General features: G+C 38.9%; 1 protein-coding gene across 2 annotated transcripts in view; it reads right to left on the minus strand.

Annotated features, from left to right (window-relative positions):
- Nucleotides 1-23,405, minus strand: part of STAG1 (stromal antigen 1) — a 127,120-nt gene that overhangs the window by 58,791 nt on the left and 44,924 nt on the right. Inside the window, exons 1-6 of one of the 2 annotated variants that reach the window (XM_048955397.1) lie at nucleotides 22,731-23,028; nucleotides 14,449-14,525; nucleotides 12,239-12,443; nucleotides 9,390-9,541; nucleotides 5,659-5,732; nucleotides 1,743-1,866 (exon numbers count right to left, since the gene is read on the minus strand). In XM_048955397.1, the coding sequence (XP_048811354.1) occupies nucleotides 1,743-1,866; nucleotides 5,659-5,732; nucleotides 9,390-9,541; nucleotides 12,239-12,443; nucleotides 14,449-14,508 (615 nt within the window). In that variant the 5' untranslated portion in view covers nucleotides 14,509-14,525; nucleotides 22,731-23,028. Of the gene's footprint in view, nucleotides 1-1,742; nucleotides 1,867-5,658; nucleotides 5,733-9,389; nucleotides 9,542-12,238; nucleotides 12,444-14,448; nucleotides 14,526-22,730; nucleotides 23,029-23,405 lie in introns of those variants that run through there. The other variant, XM_048955396.1, reaches the window with a different exon arrangement.

Here is a 23,405-nt window from a genome sequence, read left to right on the forward strand (position 1 = left end):
ATGATGTGCTAATTTGGAGACAGCTGAGGTAAAATATGTTAACGTTTCAGTCACATGCCTAGATACTGGCCTGCGGTTAAGCTAAATGGAGGATGTGCCAATCTACTGGACACAGCATAAGAAAACACTGGATGCAACGGATCACAGTGTGAGAAGTTGACACAAGTCAGAGCCAGCGCCGGGAGGAATGGCTAGATTTCACAGATGGTTAAAGGGAGTCGTGTGAGAAATTGCTGGGCTTCACAGATACTGGAAGGGACTGGGAGCTGTTAAGTGCAGCACTACCACTGGAAGTGCTTCTTTGAGAAAATGCGTTGCTCAGATTTGAGCGTGCTCCACAGATGCCACTGCGGATTTTAGGCGTGCAGTCACAAATGTAGTGTAGTGTCTGTAAAGTATGGAAACCACAGGTTTAGAGGGGAAAGCCACTGCCTGCCTGATGTCTCCAAAGCATAAAGGCTACTCTTAACTAGTACACTGCTGATCCAAGTCAAGAGGAGATGCAGATCCCTGTCAGCAAAAGAGTAATCAGTAAGTAGCACAACCTCTTATTCAAAAAGCATGAAGAGGGTCGAAGTCACATCCTTAACATTAATAAGCTGCACAGAGAAACCACCTTTTTAAAGGAACACATCAACTACTTGCTATGTGAGTCATCACAACAAATTTGCAAATTTTGAATTTTTTCCAGCAGCTCTTCTATGGGGAAAAAAAAGAAAAAAAAAAAAAAAAAAAAAAAAAGAGTACTCTGAACCACGATGCCAGGATTTAATGAGCATTTCAACACTACATGTAGGCCTCATCTGTTTTTCTTGAACACCACAAGCAAACAGTTGAGAGTAAAACAACTATTTCTAGTGGTTTGAGTGAGAGTGGGAGGACGCCTAGTCCCATTTGCAGCCTAGTGTAGGAAAAAGACATTCAGCAGTTCAAAGCCCTGTTCTACTAGCATTAGGAAAGTGCTACTCTTGCAGGAATCAGGTGGTACCTTACATCAACAAGAAGCATTTTGTTCATATTTTCAGTACAAAAGAACAGCAGTTAGATAGGAAAGAACCTTCAGATCCATATATTTTTCATTTTGACCAAATCTTTCAATTTTTCTTTATTATTATTTTTTTTCCTTGAAGAATCTCTCACGCAAGAAAGGCATTCCAAGATTAACTCAAGCAACCCTCTGAGCTCTTCTAAGCTGGCACAAAGAGGTAGACTTGAAAAAGTCTTGCCAGGTAGAATTGAAGAATGTTCAACAAGGGTAGAAAAATGCCCTTTAAAGGTGGTTGTAGCTGTAAATACCTAAAATAGTAAAGGGTAAGTGATTTACTAGGAATGCCACTGTTGGGTTAATTCTGGGACCCAGAGACTTCTGGGTTTCTTTTCTCTATTGGTTAATGTTAATGGCAGTGTCATCTGGAAAATCCTTTTCCATCCTGTTTCAGACGCAAAGGTTCTCAGGAATGATGTGACAAGATGACTTTAATAAGAAGAAAAGCAGCATGGAAAAAAATAACCTATTAAGACAGTCTAATTCAGACTGAAAAATAAGAATTACACAAATGAGCATATGATTCAGGATGACTGGATTCTGGTTTAAGTGAACATATTAAAAATGTTGGTTGAAAGACAAATGACCAACAATAAAAATGAGCTACCTTTTTATAAATCAAAGATGATCTACTAAGCATGTGTTAAGCAGTGGAAGGCAATATGCTCTGCTGTGTACAGTAATACAAAATACTTACCCTGTCATGTAGTGTCCAACCAACATATTTTAAATAACTATCATTCAGGAAGGCATCACTGTACATTTTCATCCAGACACCAATTTCTTCAATACAGACAGCTCTAATCTCAGCAATAGCATCACTAGTAAGGAAAAAGAAAAAAAAATACAGATTATAAACATACCATTTAGCCCTAATTCCCATTGCTCCAGCCATATTTTGCTTTTATTCGGGTTTAATGAACCTCACTAGGCAGAGCTTGTCACCATCCCCACTTGCTGCCCTGTCTAATCACCTCAGTATCTTTACTGTCAGGTATGTTTCCATTATCTCAAAAAATTCTCCCTCTAGTTGACTTCTTAGTCTCTTAATCTTTCTTCTCCTCTTCAAGCAAAATTATGAATCCAAGTGCCACAAACCTCTTCTCAATAACAACTTCTGAAACATTATCACCCTGATTTCCTAAAGAGGCTTGACTCTCCAGGTAGAGATGCAGTGTCAGGTAGGAAAAGTTATCTGATGTAACCAAAGGACACCGAGCAAAGGGGGAGAATGGAATTTGATTATTTGCTTCATCCAGCACACAAAAGCCTTTCTAAGAAAATCTAGGAGAACTGTACATATTTTAACCTTGATTTCTGCCATTTTTTCTTGGTTTTTCTACATTCTGACTGTGACAAGTGATGGAAGAGGCAAAGACACATCTCAGACAGATTTATCAGCTGCTTATTGAGGTAGGGCAGCAGGAAACTGTCCGGAGAGATCACCTAAAGAGTTCAGAGATGGAAATGACTTCAGTATGATTGGCATTTTCCTGCCTGATTGACACAGAGCATGGCATATTTACTAATAACTAACGACAGCCAAACAACAGGAAAAGGGATTGGGGCCATCTGGCCCTTTGGTAATTTCATCTTTCAGACATCTGTTACTATGAGAAATTGCTTGTGCCATTCCAGCTGGCACTGTTTCACAGTTCCAAATCTCAGCTATAATAAAAGAGAAACGTACAGAGCCACTGTGCTGAAGAAAGGAGTGCCCAGTGCTTTGCAAACACTGGCCTTGCTTATAACTGAGAACCCCATTCTGGTGTTTGTTTTGCCTTTTTAAAAAATCTTTTTGGAAAAGTAAGAAACACTGATTTCATTTAAAGCAGCACCAGAGCCCAAAACCAAAATATAATTTATGAAAGCAATATATTTCAAGCTTCAAGCAAGAGAATAATCGCTATGTAAGAGCAACAGTACTATTCCTGAAGTCTTCAATTCCATGAAATGTGAATAATGTGTTCTCAAGCTTATGCTTAAGGTGCTTACAAGTTCACACAGTACAGTGTAACAAAACTGTTATACTACCTGTACTGTGCCTGCCTACGTACTTCCAATCTTCACACTGCTCCAGCTCAATGTGTGCCATACTTTAGATGATCTTCAAGGCACCAAGGTGAAAACCACAGATCATTCAGACTGTCTGACATGTCACACAATGGCAGTATCACACATGACTAGAAGATACATTTCAGTCGTCAATACGAGCCTTTCTCATTATATGCAATATCACTGAGAGGAGGCTGTACTGCAATAACAGCTTATAGCATGCATTTAATTATTACACGAGTGCTATTAGCAAATCTCTAGGCATGCCACCAGATCACCATCATTGTGCAACATGAACCACACTGCTTCTACCAACTTCCAAACAGAATCACTGTAACCGGTCTGTTTAAGCTCCCAGCAGACAGCTGCGCTGTAACCTTTGAAACTGGAAGGTAACAGTCAATCCACAGTGTAGATAAGCTGCATTACAAGCAGAATAAGTCATTAAATAAGCTGTTCCTACCAGGGAATTCTAATGCTGTAAGGGAGAATGTACTAAATAAGTTATTACATCCAAGGCTTTGCACTACCAGAACTGCATTTGTTACAGGGAATGTAGAGACAGCGAAGAGAAGTTATTTCACCACCTTATAAATTTGATAACCGAAACATTCTGGAAGGATTTTACAGCAAGCTCAGGAAGAACTCAACTGTCAACAGCTATTTAATCATGCAGCACAGCCAGACAATATCAGGAACATTTATCTTTTCTGTAAGAATGCATTTGAGCCTCTCTAGGCAGACAGTGAAAAGCTGATCCTCCGTTCAAATAGTTCTCAGGCACCACAAACTTTTACCCCAAGAAAGAAAAAAAAGCCAGACTGGCAGGAAGACAGAAAGAATAAAGCAATTAAAGTAATTACAGATTTATCAGCACAAAAAGTTAAAATCTTCAGTACAGAAGTGCATGAGAAAGAATTCATGTGTGAGGCATGGAAAACCAGCAGAACAGCCTGAAGTAGCTGGAGAGACACAACAATTAGAGGCACACCAGTCTCCATTCTGCCACCATCTTCCAGGTGATGGCATTACCAAAAAGTTACTTTCACCTTTTTGTAGGAATACCTAACACAAATATTCCTACTCTTAGTAACATGAAGCAACTTGGTTTGTCAAGGCAGGCCCACAAAATTTAGGACAAAGCATAGCAAACAGGCAGTAGGCTGTACTAGTTGCCCAGCAATGATGTTCAGAGAAAAAGTCACTGAAAGTGCCACCTGAGCACATATATTTCATGCTAAATTGCATCTGAGTATTTTGATTAACGTCAGATGTATTTGGGACACTGAAACAAAGAGTCTATAACAGATAATTAGGATATGTCAGGTGGAGGCAGGTTTGCTCCTCAGGCTCTTGCTGGAGTGGCTGCTCACTGCACCAAATGGTTTTCTCAGTCCGTCTGATCAGCAACTGAGGTTACCGAGGAGCAAAGCTGAAGGTAATTTAAGTTAATGTGGTTGATCTGCACCGATTTGAAGAGACCCCACTGTGCTGCTCAATCACACATTCCTTAGGACAGGCCTCTTCCAAGTTTTCTGCACACTTTTCCTCATAAGTGCAATTATCTCTCTGCCCACCTTAATTGTATGCTCTTTGTGCGCCAAACCTTTTCTCAATCACGTTTTTCATGCTTTCTGCATTTTGTCTGAAAGTTTTCAGTGTTGATATTTTAATCCAGAATTTAAATCTAAAAGGTTAATTGCATAGTTAAGCATTGTTGAATTTTATCTTTTGACTGCAGTCAGCCAATTAACATTTAAAAAGCTAGTTTCATCAATACGCTGCAGATGCAAAACAACCCTAAATCTACCCTGAAAGACTGAAATGTGCTCTGATAAACCATACTCCAAAACAGCATAGAGTAGTCCGTATCTACTGGTTTGTGCAGTGCTAGAATGAACAGGACACACAGGTGCACATGAATATAACTTGATGTGCCTTTCTATTCACAAGACAGAGCATCTCAACTATTGGAAAAAAGTGATGTGATATCATTACTACTACTGGTTAATGCTCTTGTTACAAACATCCAAAACAATAAGCAAACACTACATGCTAATTGGAATTAAGGTTTTTCAGTGCCTTAATGTAGTTTTTAAAGAGGGAAAAAAGCCTAAAATAAACTTATAGCTGTGAGTAATGCATATATTATGGAAACGTCAGAAATTTGCTGTTTACACTTAAGATATACAAAAGGAAATGGAAGACTGAGGGAGCCAGCAACCAAATCTGCCCTGTTACGATACACAGCGGTCATGATTTTTCTTAAGATATGTAATGCTTATGCTCCCACTGCAGACAACTTCTCTTGTTAGGAGACATGGAGTGAGATGGCATGTCTTCCACAACTCCTGAAAGCTGTTTTACTGAATTAAGATAAAGTTCTGTGGACAGATCTACTGTGCAAATTCTAGGCTTAAGATTTTCTTCAAGGACTTCAGTTATTTTGATACTGCTTTTGTGACATCTAGAACATGAGAGGGAAAATCAGAGACATTGCCTTTGGCATTAGTTATGATCACACATTGCTAGCAAAGCATACTGTAGCAGTTTCTTACCGGTATCTATGAACAAATATGCCCTTAAAAATAGAGTTCATCATATTTTCGATTTCATCTTGGTTTTCTTGTAGCTGTAAAATAAGTAAATAAAAGATCACTGCTCATTATAATTTAATATTCTGCAATTTGTTATTGGGAAGCATTAGGAGACCACAAAAAGAGCACTTAATTAAAGGTATTAGTAGATCAATCATTTTTTACTTTTCCAGCCTATATGGTGTGCATTCACATACACATGTATACAGCACCTTAACATTCACTACAAACATCAATGAATTTAGTTCCAAATTAGTCCTTTGAGGTCATCCCCCCTTTTTTTTTTGCTACAGAAATTCAGGCTGCAGACTCCACATGTAATGGCAGCAGTACAGCAGTCAAACAGGCAACTGGCTAAGAACAGCAGCTCAAACATGAAGCTGGTTACTGAGCAGTTATGGACAGGAAGGCCCCTTAAAAAACTGGATGCCCTACGTAAGGAAAGTACTCCAGCATGTGCTCAGTCTCAAGCACAGTGTGAGCTGCTTTAACTTCATCACCCACAGCAATCCAGTGTCTGAGTGAGGAAGCATTCCAGAGTCAGAACGTGGGCACTTAACACTGCTGCCACCCAGTCCCAAATCTTACACTGCAGAGCAGCCAAACCAAACCACCAAAACAAAACAACACAGTGCTCTGAATGGTTAAAATGATAAAAAAAAAAAAAAAAAATTCTTAATAGGTCCTCTCTAATATGAATGCACTTATTAAGTACTATGTAAAGATTTCTTTGTGTCAATGGATCTGTTAATAAATCCTTAAAGAACATCTTGAAAACAAAGTATTCTCATACCATCAGCTTTTGTGCTAACCTACATAAAGATGACTTGATGACATCAAAATGCAGCTCTGATAAACAAGATGATGCCACTTTTATACAGTCAGCTTTTGGAGTAGAACTGCTACAACACTCAAAGCCACCTTTCCTCAACCAGGGTGTTTTTGAATGTCAAAGCACAATATAACAATGAATGTTAATTAAAAAATCTTCATATTTTCAGTATAAAAACCACAACTGAGCCTTGTAGTAACTGCACACATACACAAAATAATACAAACTGTAATCATGGACACATACATTTAACACAGAAAATATCTTCACGCCAGAGGCACAATTATCATCAGCTGTTTCGACTTCCTGGATAGCACAGGCTCAGAAACACTTTCCCCTAGGGGTTTATATTTTTCAAGCCATGTTTATAAATATTTCTACACTGCCTTCCAGATAAGATCTTGTAATATCCAGTAAATGAAGCCTCACAGGTTTCTAAAACGTAGGGAGGTGCAGCCTCAATTTTGCAAATGGGAAAACTTTTGCAAAAGTATGGGGAAGCTTCTTGACTGAACTATCAAATACCTGAGAAATGAATTAATTTCATAGCACAAAGCATTATATAATAGTAGGCACTAATGTAGACAAATGAAAGTCAGCATCATCAATGCCCACTTTTGTACATTCTCCTACAAACATGTAACTTAGCATTAAGGTAAGGTTAACTTGCACAGGATTGGGACTGGGACAGTCAGTGAAGATTCCCAACCTGCCCAATGTCTGCAGAATCTTTGGCATTCCAGGTGTATTTCAGCAGCAATATTAGCAACTCTTTCACAAATTTTCTTCATAACAGCAACTAGTTTTTATAATTGCAGCTTTTCTGGATCACGTACCTGAATTTGAATACTTAATTCTGAGAGAGAACTGCCTTACAATTCCTGCTCTTACCAATGCAGAAGCAATTTAATATCACGCCTCTCAAATGTAAGCAAAATTAATGGAAACACTCTCTTGTTGACTGCAAGCATTTGGGGAGACTCAAAAACACATGTATGAGAAGTGTAAACTTGAATTACTACTGGCAGCAATTAAAGCACAACTATTTCTGTTTGTAGCAGTTTATATTACTAACCTCATCAGTTTGAAAATCTCACTGACAAGCACAGACCTTCAAGCCCTACTTTCACATCAAGTATGTAGGAAATGACACGAGAACGAAGCACATCAGAGAAAGCATCCCATCTTTTCTACTGCTAATTAATTTCCCACACTGAGATTGCAAACTGCCCGTGAATAACTTCAAGAGGATAAACGTATGCTGATGAAGGTGCTTATGAGCTTTTATTGATGGCACTGCATCAAAAGAATCTACTAAGAAAGTGCTGGCACAGAAATACTACTGTAAATTCAGCACATTTAAGCACAGGAAATAAACAGCACTATGCTATGAATTCTCACACAGGGCCACTATGCCATCTAAACCTAACGATTCCTTTTCATTTCATTTGCCCTCCTATGTTTGCTACCACACACACTCAGTCATCACCACTCTTCTCTGGCTTGCTCCTATGCAATATTTTTGTAAGATTTCAGGAGCAGAGAAAATAGAGACGTGTTAAGAGGTAAAGCCAAACATTTAACCTTATTCTCATTCAGGCTTTCACTGCCCTGTGCATCAAAGTTGCAAGACCTCCCCAGAGCAGTTATGTGCTGCATCTCCAAAAGTCACTCAAAAGAAATGTTGATGAACAACAACAAAGGATGTCCACAGATACTGAATTGAGTTTGTGGGCCTCAATAGCTACTTGGTCCTCTGGAAAATTCGAGTGACCATCAACAGATGTGGGATAAAACCTGTTTCCCAGCTGTGACAGCCAAGCGACACTGCTTCTGAGATTCTGCTTCTTTAAGACTGACACGCTTCATTTCAAATGCTTGCCTTTCAGTTTCAGCACAAGTGATTCTCACTTTTATTAATTAACTGTTTTCAAGAACTATAAAATCAAGAGAAAACTGTTCTGTGGATCACAGTTTAGATACAATTGTAATTATTCCCCAGACTAAAACTGTAAAGTCAAGCAATTTAAAGTCAAAAGTTATACCTAGAAGAACCCAAGGTATACACAGGTAGGGAATTCTTAACTTCCCACAGAGAAAAACAGTGGTGAAAGAAACGCATTCAAAACTAAGATTTAAATTTATTATTTTTAATATATAAGTTATGAATTTTGCCTGGCATCCTTACAGATTCTGGCTGTGTCCACGTTCACATTCTGATTCTTATTATTTCTAGTTTTTTTTTTTGTTGTTGTTATTGTGTTTTTTTTTTTGAAAATATAACTCTAAAACTGAATTTCCTAGGATGTATTGAATTTAAGGATGATTACAGCATCCTTCTAATGGTTTTGATCGCGTAGTGGCAGTGTGATATTTGCTAAAGGTGACTTGAATGTCTCCCTAGCTTCTGTTTCTAGAGTCCAAGTGCTATAGCCCTGACTGGTGTCTTTCAAAAGTAGTTACAAAAAGCAGTGATAACAAGACACTGCATAATAATCGCAGTCCTTAATGGCAGAAATGGGGGGCACAGTGCTGGACTACAAGAGAATCTTTTAAAAACCATCCTGCACTACTGCAGTAGGTTACTATAAACCACTGAGACAGGTTTTCTCCCTGCCTGGTCACGTGTATGAGACAGAGAATAGAAATCATCTTGTGTAAGCAGAGCAGCACACAAACTCAACTGAACATGGTGATATAAAATTTACAAGTGTGGGCCTTGTAGCATGCTTGAGATCACACAAACGCCAAAGCAGAACTAATCCCTCATTTCTCATAACTGAAGTCACAAATCAGCCCAGACCTTCTGCTGGAGGGAATACCCACAAGCCAGGAAACAAAACAACATCTTTCCACTTGCCTCTTTTCTTTTCTGAAGCAGCAGCTCCAATCTTTCATTAGCTCTTTTGCCAATCATTTTGTTTCTCTCAGCTTCGTACTGCCTCTGTGTATTATCCTGATGAATGCTCAGGTTTAAGGCAACGTTCACAAGAGCAGTCATAAGCTTCATAGCTGCAAAAGCAAAAGACAGAATATGACTCTTAACCTGCAGTCAGAGCTCGAAAATATTGCCTCAAGCAGATCCATACTCACAGAAAATAACCATCCTGACCCTGATACAGAACCATCTGGATAGGCACTTCCCACCCAAGCAATACCCGGGTCACTCGGCTGACCTAAAGATCAGAAATCAGAGTATATGTACCAAATTGAGCTCCAGGCAATGTTATTTACCCTTTCTGCAAGTTCAAAGTGCATAACATCATAGACCAAGAGTATGAATCCATGGATCAGTGTATATCGTGAAGCCAGTTGCTGTGGGTTACAGGCCTTTCTCTACTGGGAAGTATCATTACAGATGCCTCCACATGAAGTGCAACTCTTAACCAGTGAGTAACTCTTAGACACTGAGAATTAATGAATTTACAGGGACCACAGCAACGCATCTCTGAAAGATAATCCGACCCTGCTTTAAAGGCAAGTGTGTGATTGTATAAATATATTATTAGAACTTCAAGTACCCTTTTGTTCACATTTGCAAACCTTCTGGATACAACATCCTTAACATATATATTTCTGTCTTAATTCAGTGTTAAAAAATACATTAGCAAGTGTCTTTCCCATGTTCTTTGTGGTTACATCACAGTTTACAACACTGAAAACAGAAAAAAAAATTAACAATTGCATTCTCTCTGGCTAAATATGCAGCACTGTCCTCAAGATCAACAAGCAATTATACAAATGGAGAAGCGAAACTGTATGGTTAACTCTTATCCACTGCTTAAAGCCTGTAAGTCTGGCAGTACCCACATAAACTTCTTACCTTAGTTTCTTGCTACAATGAATCATTTCTCATTCAAATTGGCTAGCACAAGGAAAATTGAAAACAAAGACCTCAGAAAGTATAAATGAAATTCTGGAAGATTTTCATAGTTTCTTATCAAGTCTGAGCTTCACAGCATCATGCTGACCTCTTCCTTGCAGGACAGCAGTATAATCTAACGTGCAAATACTAGCCTAAGGGACATTTGCAGAGTCAAAACAAAGCTCCCATAGCTTGTTAATACATAAAAATAAGTAAGTGTATGGCATATTAATTGATCATGCCTCTCATGCAAGAAGCCAGCACTGCCTTAAATAATTGAAACCAGCTGTGATGAACACAGGCCTTGGCATTTGCTCATCCTCGCTCACAGTTTCTGGTTACAGAACTTCTACATTGCATGGTTCTTGGGTAACATCTCTAATGTATGCTGCCATTTCCTCTTTCCAACCAAACCTCTCATGCTTTTCAAACATTTGCCCACATCAGGATGAACCAACCAATTTAAGAGACTAAGACTATTAGAGCTGTTCCAGAAGTAATGCCTCATTTTATTACCTCGGCCCCAGGCATCAGAAGTGGTCACTGGTGGTTTGGCAGCAGAAGTGGAGCCTTCCCATCAATATCGCACTACATGTTGCTGTGTGACAGACAGCAGCAGAGAGGCAGTCTGACAGAATGGAGTCTGACACTGAAGTGTGTAGAAAGGAGTGGAAGGGAATTCCTCCATGTGGAAAACATGGCACTCAGTGATGTTCATTGACACTGGCTGAATGTTTCTGGAGACCAAAGACTGGGTGTAACCCAGCGAAGCAGTGGTGGTGTGTTTCAGCAACGGCTGCAGTGACAGTGAGTCACCTTCACTGGTGCACATTTGCACGAGTGTGGTATGCAGGCTCTTGGTCATCACTCGCAAAAATGCACAGCTAATGGTGGTGACTATGTTGAAAAACTGTGTTTTTTAGTCAAGAATTTGCTCTACCCAGTAGTGTTACTGTGCTGTTTGTATTCATTATCGTTTCCATGGAAATACACAGGAGGCATTACTTTCAGAATACAACATACACTGAGCATATATTAGCATTATTCTCTCTCCGTGATCTCTCTTGCAAACAGCAAGTCAAGATCAGTGTCCAGTATCAGCCAGAGATGAATCCAGTCTCCATTTCAGATTAAATAACTGGCACAGATTTTCAGCAGCATTCCAAGAAGATGCATTTCACTATGAGATAGGTAGAAAGACACCACCTGATTCAACTAGTTTTAGATACCTGTATCTAAGCTAGGAATGGTAGTATTAATTTACAAATGGAGAAATATAGCTACTTCTACACAGCAATTCATCCATGTTATCAGAGATTTCTAACAAACGTCACATGAAATACACTTACAAAGCCTAATTCTGTCTAATAATATAACCAATCTGACTCAGATGTAGGCAGATGTGTTGAAAAGTGCAGGATGGCAGAGGTAGAAACCAGTGAGATACGGAATTTTGGCCCAATATTCCCAGCATTATGTTTCTCAAGAGTGAAGGCACACAATTTTATTGACACTTAGAATCAGTTTGCATTCTGAAATGAGAAATGACTAAGGCACACAACAAATGATTAATAAACACAAGAAACGAATAGGCCACTTCTGCTCCAGAAGGATTCACTAGAGTCCCCTGGATTTGACAGGAACCTGTGAAGCTGATATATTCTCTTTCAAAAAGAAAAGTGCATACTAAGTACAGTTACGATGCACACGGTGCTTGGATTTGATCAAGCTTTCCAGAGTTCTCAGTGCTTGTCAAGTTCTACCTGTATCAAAATTAGCTGTAATTCTCAAAGCAACGAAACAATAACTTCTTTGAAAACACCCCTTTGCACCATTTCACTTACCAGCTAATGTACTGGTGTGCCTGAAAGCCCGGACCTGGGAATCTGACAAACCAGTCAGAAGAGAGATCACCGTGTCCATCATGTACTCATCATAGATGATGCTGTACTGACACTGTCGAATGAGCACTCCAATGAACTCACAAAAATTGGATCGAAACTTCTTCCACTGTGGCCCAGGCATGGTAAGGGGGTAATCACCACTGTCCTGGAGGATGAGAAAACGAATAGTCTCCGTGAACATGGACCAAGTTCCTAAGCTGCACAGTGTACTTTTCCCCCAGACAATGCAGAACAAACAACAACTATTAATTCTTCCATAAATAAAGAACCTTGTAGGCACGAAATCACTTATTAAGAGATTTGATTGTAACTGTGCCATGCTTGCTTTATTAGCTAGCTATACCTAATCCAAATACGCATCCTGACAATTCTTTTCCTTATGTCCTGAGTTAGGAAATGGAGGCAAAGGATGACAAAGGAAAAATTCAAAGTATCTAAGGTCAAAACCTAAAGAAAGTCCTGTGTGACTGAATACTTGTACCATTCTCCACCCTCCACCTCCACCCCAGGTGGAATATTCTAATCTGGCTGCCTCTCCCCACAAAATGTGCTTTACTCAAGTTTGCAGCTGAGATCTTATCAGAAACTAAATATCTCCCTTTTTTGATCTTGCAAACTTTTCCTTTTTCTTGTGGTTAAACCTACCTTCTGAGAGATGCAATGGATTTTTTTCATGCTTAACTTCTTTCCAAGATTAATTTCACAATACTGCATCTCAGTGAGACTGCCCCCTCCCACTAGAAAACTCATAAACTTCTTGGTCACCTGATTTGTAAATCAATTCCAGATTTATTCAAAATGCTACGGTACTAATGTTCAACCTGGATCTCTCCCCAAAGATAGGAAGTCTGCAGCATCAAGGTTAAAACCATCTCTACTTATTAATTCTGTGTTTTCACGAAGAACAAGCAGCTCTGTTATCCATCCAGGCAAAGCCAGCAACTTCAGCAGAGGAGCTGCAATCAAATACCCTTTAACCTGAGCTTTACAGAAGATGCTGTACTCCAGCAAAACAAAAAGGCACAATCAAACTGAACTCAAACTCAGTACTGTGATATTTCAATCATACTACAATGGTTACAATTGCCAAGAAAAAAGTACATAAATATTAAAAAAGACAATTGTAAGGTTGTCTTAAGGACCCTATTTCTATCACTACAATGCTAAGAGACATCTTAACAAATAGCATTTGAATGCCTAATTTAAGAGAAACAAGAACTCTGTTTCAAAACAAACAAAAAAAGTTAATTAGAGGCACCACACTCCCTAATTTCAAAATTTCAATGCTCAAAATCATTAAGATTTGGAACATTTTTCTTCTGCAGAACATTTGTTTCAAACAAAATGCTTAGAACTTTTGAAAGACTATTTGTGTAACACTGCTACAAAACAGAACTTTTGTGTCAACTTACTATTTGGTTTAAACTGCCAATTCAAGTGAACAAAATATTAATTTGCACACAGAAACAGAGCAAACGCCAAGCCTGCAGTCCTGTCCCAGGAATGCAGAGTTCTTTGTTGTAGGATGGCAGTTTCAAGCAGTGAACTACAGCATCCAGCACAGCAGCACAAATACAGGTGGGGTGAGAAAACTTCCTACAGTTCTACTGCCTCCTCTTACTAATCTCTCTGCTACAGTCAGCTCTAATACCTAGGATACAGATAGATGAAGAACCAGTATGGACCTAAGGCAGCTTTCATACAGACTTGGCTAGGCTCTCTTACAGTATGAGATGGGAGCCTGCTCCATGATTTTTTGTGATAGTACAATTAAGCCTTTCAGCACGTCAGATAGCAAACTTTTCACTACTGTTATTTCAGCATCCAAGTCCTACTCAATCCACTACACTGACTTACCAAGATAAATAACTGTAACTACCCTTTCAATTTATTTGTTTTTCCATTATTATTCCTTCCAAAGCTAATATCGGCCCACCAATTTTCATACTGCAGTTTAAATTGCTGCTTTGCTTGTTGGTGCAATTTCTTGTACAGAAACATTGCTTACCACTGGTTTCTTGCCTGCTGCATTTCTGGTTTACAACCAAAGCACACCGCAACATATTTCATAACGCTTAAAGCTATTTGATGTTTGTATATTATTTGTAGAATATATACTAAAAGTACTGTATAATATCTGTATACCATACCTCATCAAATTCTTCTGTCATTTTCCTTATTATTTCTGCATTTTGCATGTTCCTGAACATTTCAATTCTTACAGTACCTGTAGCGTAATAAGGGAACAAAAGAAATTAACACAACTCGTGTTTTTATATCAACACATCAATATCAAAGTCTTTCTGCTGCTGAACGTACAGCTCAGTAACACACATGAAAGACCATATAATGCAATGATAGCAGAAACACTTTGAACAGGTGTTCTTTTGAAGAAACGGGTACAACGATCTGAAGAGAAGTTATGAAATTTACTCTTCAAAACTGAGTACGTGTGATACAGCAGCAGCTAAACACTAATGCAGGACTCATATCATGTCTGCAGTCAACAAATGGTTTTAATTGTGTCTGTAAAATCAAATTAAGTCTGTCTTTCAGTTCTATGGCCTTTACTAGCAATCCTCCCCCTCCCATAATAACAGATATTCCATGATCTCTATTTGGAGATACATGAGTGGCTTCCAGACCAGAGCTAACAACGGCATCACATGGCACTGCAGTCAGTAAGGTTCTCAAAAACCAAAGGCTCAAAGGGGTCAGTGAGGATGTGGGGCAGCTCAGGACTAAAGCAGTATTTGCATCTACATTCTCCTTCGTGTGGATTATGTCATCCTCCCCTTAGCTGAACAATTACATTGTTAGCGGTGACTCCACGTTGTGAATTGAACAGTGAAAGCCAACATTGAAAATATGACAACACAATGGCAATTAATGAAAGTTCTTGTGACTTGATCCTAAATTCAATCAGAATGAACAAATACCTTTACATCACACCACTGCCTTAGTAATTAAACACTGCCTGAATCTCCAACCACGTATCACAAGTCAACACATGGAACTTTTATTTTTTGTTACTGTGTGATATACATGCACGCATTTTAATTCATCACCATCTTTTTGCCACTTGACAATCCCCTTTTTGCTAATGGAGGAAATTCATAGAACTTAAGTAAACCACGGAGCAGCAGCACAACCTTGTTAGCATTACAAAGACTAAAAATTCAACTACATTCACAGTCCACTACATGGCTCCAAAAATTCAAGCCACAATATCAGCTACCAGTAATTCCTGTGCAAAGGTAACAAAGGTAAGTATACCAACAGTTATGGGAATGTTTTAATTCCACTATTTTTTTTCCTTGAAAAACAAGCATTAGAAACATACAGATTTCAATGTGTGCAAGCACAGTTAGAGCTCACCCATCTTCTACATCTTTGCTGGGACACTATTTCAGAACGCAGTGTAAGTCTTGATTTCTTGTCACGGCAGTGTTTCTTCATGAAGTAATATTTACTTATCTACTTCATACTAGGTTACACTGTCAGCCTCAGTTCTAAAAACAGTGATTTATGTTTGTGCATGGCAATTTCCATATTTTGAATAAGCAATTAGTAACATAGTATACTAATATGAAACAAAAACCCAAAAGAATACCGCATGACAGAATGCTGTTTTATCAGCTTCAAACTCATCTCTAAGTACAGATAAATTACATTTCCCTCAATATTATTATGGTTTCAGTACGTCTCAGTGTGTTGAACAGCAAATCCACCTCAGCTGCATTTATCCCTCTCACTGCATGCTATCATCTGTCCTTACTTTGATTAGCCCACTCGGTGGGGTTACCCCTTGATAACCCCACCAAGTGCATACCTCACTGACTGTTGGTTCTTTATATTTTCCATAGCCCTGATTCAAATTTTACTCATTCAATTTATTTATGACTTCTGTTAATCACCTTAAATAGTTTCCACAAAATATATAATCATGTTACTTTGTTGGACAAAAGTAAAAGTTCTGTAAGAAAAGCTCTTTGTTAATGCATTTCACTCAGTACAAATCTCCCTTCAATTTCGTGTAATTCTGATGTAGTTCTCTGTATCTTTTCTCCCTGAGGGTATGGAATGTAATTGTACTGTGGTCACTATTACTTAAGGCCTCAGATATTTCTAGCTTTTAAATGACCTCCTGTTACTTACGTTACTTAACAGTCAAGTATAGTTTTTGCCTGAACAATTTCTTTAAAGCAATTGGTTTCAGGAGTAACTACTTCAAGCACTGAATTTATTTTTTTTAATTGCATTGCTGCAACATAATACATTTATGACTAGGTCTATTTATCCCTGCTTCTTCAATTGCACAACCTTACAGATGCAGTATGAGCACCCAAGGAAAGCTGATGGCTGGTATAAGATGCAACTCCTGTGTCACTATCAGACAACAGATTGCATCTACTGTTCCACAACTGCAGAAACCTGTAAGCTGCCCAGGGGCAAAGCTGCAGTCACAGGACTACAGACCACAGGCATCTCCTCTGAATCACGGCAAGATATTGTAACTTCCTCAGCTAGAACAGAAAGGGCTTCAGCTACCTCCTGGGCACCTGAGGGTTCCTACTGATCACCACGCAGTGCTGTTACAGTGAAAGTGTCTTCAGACTCCAGGCATGTTTTCCAAATCAGCGTTGGCCCAGCTCGCTGTGGGCATGGGGTAGGGGCATGCACAGGATGAAAGAAGCTCCTGACATCTCCTAGGGGTGCCAGAGAGGACGAGAGCCCATGGAAGTGAAGACAGCTCAGTATTTTTACAGTGAGAAGAGTAATCCAGCTACTCTAGAGAGCTTCACAGACAAAAAGCAACAACAACAAAAATCTGAAAGATGGCAATTCCAGTACTTATGCAAGAAAGAGTTTATACAACAACAACAAAAAAAAGGCTTTGGCAGCAGTGGTGCTCCACCTCTAATAGCCTACAGTCATTTAAACACTGCTAATGAATACAAATTGCTCACTAAATGGACTCCTGAAATCCAAGTTCCTGACAGTTGGCAATGAATTACATCCCATGAATCACAGTGAGGTTTCATCTCCACTACTTCCACTCAGGGAAGATATAAAGCCAGCATCATCCCTTCTTTGTACCACCTGCCCAAACTCAGCTGCTACAGAGTGGGAAATGTACTCTTTTGCATAGCAAAAAGTCAATAGTGATCAGAGCATGGTGAAACCGTCAAGATAAGTTCAATAAAGATCTTGCAAGGATGAATGACGATTACACAACACCTAGGTGGGCAATATTTCTTTCCCCCAATATCATTCAATGTTCATTTCCTACACCTTTCTCCCCACTAACACTGTAGGACAGAAATAATCCACTTCTGCAACATCCATAAAGCACAGTTTCAAAATCATCTCAAGAGCATTAATGACAAACCTCTGTATGAAAGATGGTAAAAAAGGACCAGCATCAAACCATACGTTATTTCTCATGACTCAACCTACATCAAGTGTACTTCTGGAATATTTCATTCACTGTTCCCAGAAAAGAACAACCTGAAACTAACCAGAAATTACACACAATGGCTTTTTAAGTTCTATTTTCTGTGAGTTGCACACCATACCCTAGGAATATTAACATAGATCTTACCTGATTGGAATGAATATGTATTAATCATTAATCTAAATGGAAACAGTACTGGGTCAAATAGATGTTAAGCACCCTAAATCAGAGCTTTCCATTCATTTCCAAGCTTGAATACTGAAACGTTTTACTCAAACCAGAGATCAGGGTTTTAGAAAGAAGACAGCCTGAATAGGTGTATGTTAACTTCTGTGGCACACCCAAGGATTGAAGATGCTTTTACCGACCTATTCCCCAATTACTTGTGCTGCACTCTCTCTATATTGCCCAGCTTCTGCTGCCAAAGAAATAGTATTCAAAAGCATTATTGTCCCAAAAGACACAGCCCTAATTTGTCCTTCCAACAGTTTCAGATCATGGACACATACTGAATGAAACAGCAAGAACCCCAATGGGGAAAAAATAAATCACATCCTTATACAATTAAAACCTTTTCAACCAGAGAACCAGAGGAAATTACTAGAAAGAATTCCAGCAGCTCATTTATGTTTACCATCCTAATACAAAACAGAAACCAAGTATCAAAAGTGTCAATTCCCAAATCACATTCAAATGTATTTGTTGAAATTTCCCTGCAAAGTTAAGACCTTACCAGTCAAATGAAACACACAAGGAAAGTGCATTCTCTTGCTGTCTAATTCTTGGTTTGATTTTCCACTTATCCTTTTGCTTACCATAGTATCACTTTGTTGTGCTTCATTTTCCTCGCTGTATGCATTACTCCACAATTCTTGAATATTTACCTTTCATTATTTATCACTCCACATTTTGATTTTCAGACTACTGCACAGTGTATGAATCAAATATGTTGCTCACTTACTATAGTTCCTATTCTTCTTTAGCTTTAAGTCATTTTGTACTGACAGTTAAGCATCCTTTTTAGGAGCATTCATTCTTTTCTCTTGGTTGTGCTTCCCATGCAGACTTTCATCTCTATGTTCTCAGTATGTTCACATCCTCTTCTGAAGATCATCACCATTATTTTGCTCTTGTAGAACTGGGAATATTATTTTAATGACTCAGCCCATTTAAGTTGCCATCCCAACAATAAGAGTTACCTCTCACAGGAAATATTCTCCATTTGTGTTCTCTACCTTCTGTATCAGAGAACAGTCACCACCACATTACACAAACGAAACGAGTTACTATCTTCTACTCCTTGATGACACCTCACTAGTGTAAGACCCTCCATCTCACCAAGTACTGTATGGCACATAACCATATGCCACCTGTTTTGGTGGCTGTAAACTCCTACAACAGAAACTCCCCCATTCTCTCCCCTTCTATCATTGCTGAGACCTTTTCCAGAGACTTACACTAGTCTTCAGACCAAACAGAAGCACTGGTATTACACGGGACAAGGATTTAGGGGCAAGCTGCTGCTTCTGAATTTTCAGATCTCAACTTTTGCTAAAAATGCTTTCAAACAGTTATTCTTTGAATTAAATAAATAAGAAAAAACAAAGACCAGAAATGCCATTACAGAATTCTCTATGAACTCCGCTGGGAGCCATAAACAGCATGAGAAACATATGAAAGGAATAGACTTCCACTAGACAGAAGAGAAAGTAACAAATACACTAAATTTTTAATCATCATCGTGAAGAAATACTTGAGAATAGAGACATTTTTCCGTGTTGAACCAAAAAAAACTCTGCAACAAAACCCAGTTTCTGGAATGGAGGGAACTTTGGTCATTAGGGTCCTTTCCATTCTATGACCCTTTTGTGCTCTCTCCTCCCAAAGCCTGACTGCCCCCTACAGTTCCTACTCTGCGCTCATTTCATGGCCAATAAAGGCATGCATGTGAAACTACACAGTAATTGACTGAGACAGTGAGAGGCACGTTCAAAGGGACCTCTATGAAAGCATTTCTAATGCTACATCCTCCATAATGCAAGGCACAGAAATCTGTTACTGTTCTGGTTTACGTAACTTTAGCTTAGGCAAGAATTAGCTTCATTTCCTGCTGATATTTCAAAACCAAATTTGGCCTTAAAGATGATAGTCAGTATGGAAACCTCAAAAATTCACTGAACAGGAAACTGACTTCAACCAACCAGTAACATCAATAGTGAGCATAGCTGTACACAGCCCTCAATACAAGAGGTCAGAAGTGCTAATAAAGGTGGGAGGACTTCTTTTGACTGACACAGGCTTCACTGCACTGCTTTAGAAGCAGAACTGTAGCACGAAATAGCAATTATTGTTGCTATTTCTGGCATCCCAATTCAAGGACACTTGTTTCATTGTTAGTGTGAACAATTCTACGTTACACTTCAAAGTTCAAAGTTCTGAATAAGATTAAGAAGCTGACAAATTCATGTATACAACCAGTGATTCATACCATTTGGCTGTTCAATCCTTCATATAAGTTATATTGACCCAGAACACACCAGTGAAGATAACAGTTCTCTTATTACAGACACAGTGAGATACACACCTGTACACAAGACTCTCTGAAAATGCTAAAGAGGACAGTGATACACATTAATGACAATCCAGCCATTTCCTCCAGGCTGAAAAACAACCACATATTCTTATTGTAAGAAGTGACAGAAATTAAATGTCTATTGTAAATAAACAAAATCCTATGGAATTCCCAATCTATTATGTGTGAGAATCTGCTACTTGCTTAAAGTCATCTAAGCGTCTGAAAAATGAAAGAGAAAAAATACAGAACCCAGCCCTGACCCAAAGAACTACCAGCCACTAAATGAGACTGTTGTGCCAGCCTAGAAGGTTATGTGCTATGGAACAGCTGGGCCTACCCAAGGCTTGGAGTTATTTTGGCAAAGCAGTGCTTCACAAATGGTTTGGAGCTTCCTAAGCATCAATAAGTCAAAAGTCATGCATTTACGTAAAGCACACCCATCTTCAAAACCTTATAATGAACTTCCTTATTTTAGTTTTTAAATTGTCTGTCAAACAATAATAAAGGTTTTCTTTTAGATTAAAAGATTTAAAAAAACAAAAAGAAAGAAAAAGAAGAAAAATAGCCACTTCTCAGAAGGCAATACATCTTTTTAAACAAGAATTTTGATAGAAATATGCTTAGCAGCAGATATAAATGCTCTGAAAGGAAGGATGAAGCAGGCAAAGTTTGCCAGTAACAAAACTATTTAGAATAGCTGAAATTAAGGCTGACAGCCAAGGCTGCAAAATAATTTCAGAGTAACAAAACTGATAGAACAGCAAATAATGCATTTCAGAAGAAAAAAACCCACGGTAATTCCACAAGCTATTGCTAGAAAAAGGGGCAGATCTGCATAATTTAATGCATCCAGAAATAGCACGCTTCATGTATTCAAGTCTTAACATTTTTTATACAGGAAACCTCCTCCCTGAGTTTCAGTCAGATCATATTGTTTTGGCACAGTTTTACAGTATTTGCCTTTGGAAACGGTAAGCTGCTTTTCATCTTGATGTTAATGTCTCCGACTTTGAATAACAGAAGCCACATAATTAATAACTAAAGCCACACAACTTGCATTGTGGTATTTGTACTGAATGACTTAACAAAATGAATCCTTTCATGCTTTGATGGCTCAAAGTAATAATTCTCAGAAGGCATCCACCTTTTTGTCAGATCACAGCAGACTTGAACAACAGTAAATGGCACAAACACGAGCAGCAGCTCCAGAGCCTTCGCTAGCCCAAAGGCAGTGCTTTGTTCCTCGTAATGTCTTAATGCTTGTGGAAGCATCCTCAGCTACAGGCCCCCAGCAGCTGTGTCCTGCCCTGCACTGCCTCACCTTGCTGTGATTGAACAGCCTGTGATCAAGGGCAAAGCACTGGCTCCAATGCATTCCTGGGTTTAAACTCCTGAAGCTTTCCACCTGCTTACTACTGATTCTACAACTGATTTCTTTTCTTTTTTTTTTTTCTTTTTCTTTTTTCTTTTTTTTTGCAGGCACTATTCATTCTTGCAGTTTCCCATGTTTGTGCTACAAGGAAACTTGCTAAGAGAAATGTTTCACATCAACCTCAGGAACCAGAAAACAATGTAAGGACTTCCATACTCAGAAATCAGCACTAGGTGTTAGGAGGTGTGCAAGGACATGCATGTGTACAAATCCAGCTTGCACTGGGCAGTAGTTCAGGTTTACTCAGCTGCAGGTTGCTAAGCCACACTGAGAATGTTGTGCTTACTGCTGCTAGTGGATCTACCACCTCTGAGCTGTTTTGGACTTTTCACACCACAGAACTGCAGCTCAGCTCTACGTTCTCTAAGAAAGTAACTCATTCTATTTCTAGAAATGCTGCCCGATTGTTTTGCAGGATAAAAATGGGATCTTTTTTGCAAGAAACAGTAAATAATTATTCCTCTATTTGTCATTCTTTTCCCTGGTGCTTGGGTCTTTCTCTATGTTCTTTTGGAAGTGAGATGGTCTGAAATGCATTCTACACTTAAGATGCAGATGCAATGTAAATTTATGATAGACTTATTTATTTTTAATATATACACATAAACTCATCTTTAATTTCTGATTCTTAATTTCACCTCTGAAGACACTACTGAGCAAAGAGGTGACATTTTCAGATCACTGGAAACAACAACAGACTCTAGGAGTAACAGTTCAACCCTTCATATGACAGCTTCATCCTGTCAGAAGTTACTCAAATCCAGCAACAGAAATCAGTAGCCTGGAGGAAGGGCTGAAAGTGCAGGAACAACTACTCTTTGAGAGTACTTTATCAGGCTATTTCCACATCTAGGAAAGATGTCACCCATCAGCTGCACTGCTAACATACAAGCCCTCAAGCTTCCCACAGTGAAAAGGAGGCTTTCCCCCCTCCTCCAATGGGGATCTTACCAGCAAATACACCTACCTGTTTGGAAGGTGTAAAGACAAAGCAGCCAGACCCTTCCCAGCAGTACCCAAGGACACAAGACTCAGACAATCCAACCGCAAGCACATTAATAGAGCTTAACACCAAGAACGTTTTCATAGCCAAGGGCTGGGTAAAAATATTACTTCAACTGCTAAAAGGCTACAGGCATAACCAAACCCACATTCACTGCACCAGCCCCATGCTGCTAGGCTGGCTATCAAGGTGTTATAAGTTCCTGCTGTGCAAACTGAAGTTTGGTAGCAGGTGTCTCTCGTTACAATGCACAGCTGAAGCATGGGGTAAAAATAGCAAAGGTCTTGAAAACACTGAATCTGTCTGATAAACCAATTTCAGCTAAAACAATCTGCTCTGTACCTGTATTTGTACTTACAATGAACCAGCAGACCCTCTTTGTGCCTACGATGTTGTGTAGTAATTGCAATAAACCCAAGTGGTTTTAAGAACACTGAATTTTCCAAAAGGCAAAAAATATAGATAATGTAAGTAATAATAGATAAAATACAGATATTCATTTTTCAGAATTCCCTGTTCATCACTCTGAGAGTTACCAGGCAGGTATCTTCCCACATAACAGCAAAATTAATGCTACATAACCAGCAGAAAGCTAACAAACTTGAGCAGTCCATTTGATAAATGCTGTTGTGCTTCACA

The sequence above is a fragment of the Lagopus muta genome, chromosome 9 (genome assembly GCF_023343835.1).
Source record: "Lagopus muta isolate bLagMut1 chromosome 9, bLagMut1 primary, whole genome shotgun sequence".
Taxonomy (NCBI): Eukaryota; Metazoa; Chordata; class Aves; order Galliformes; family Phasianidae; genus Lagopus; species Lagopus muta.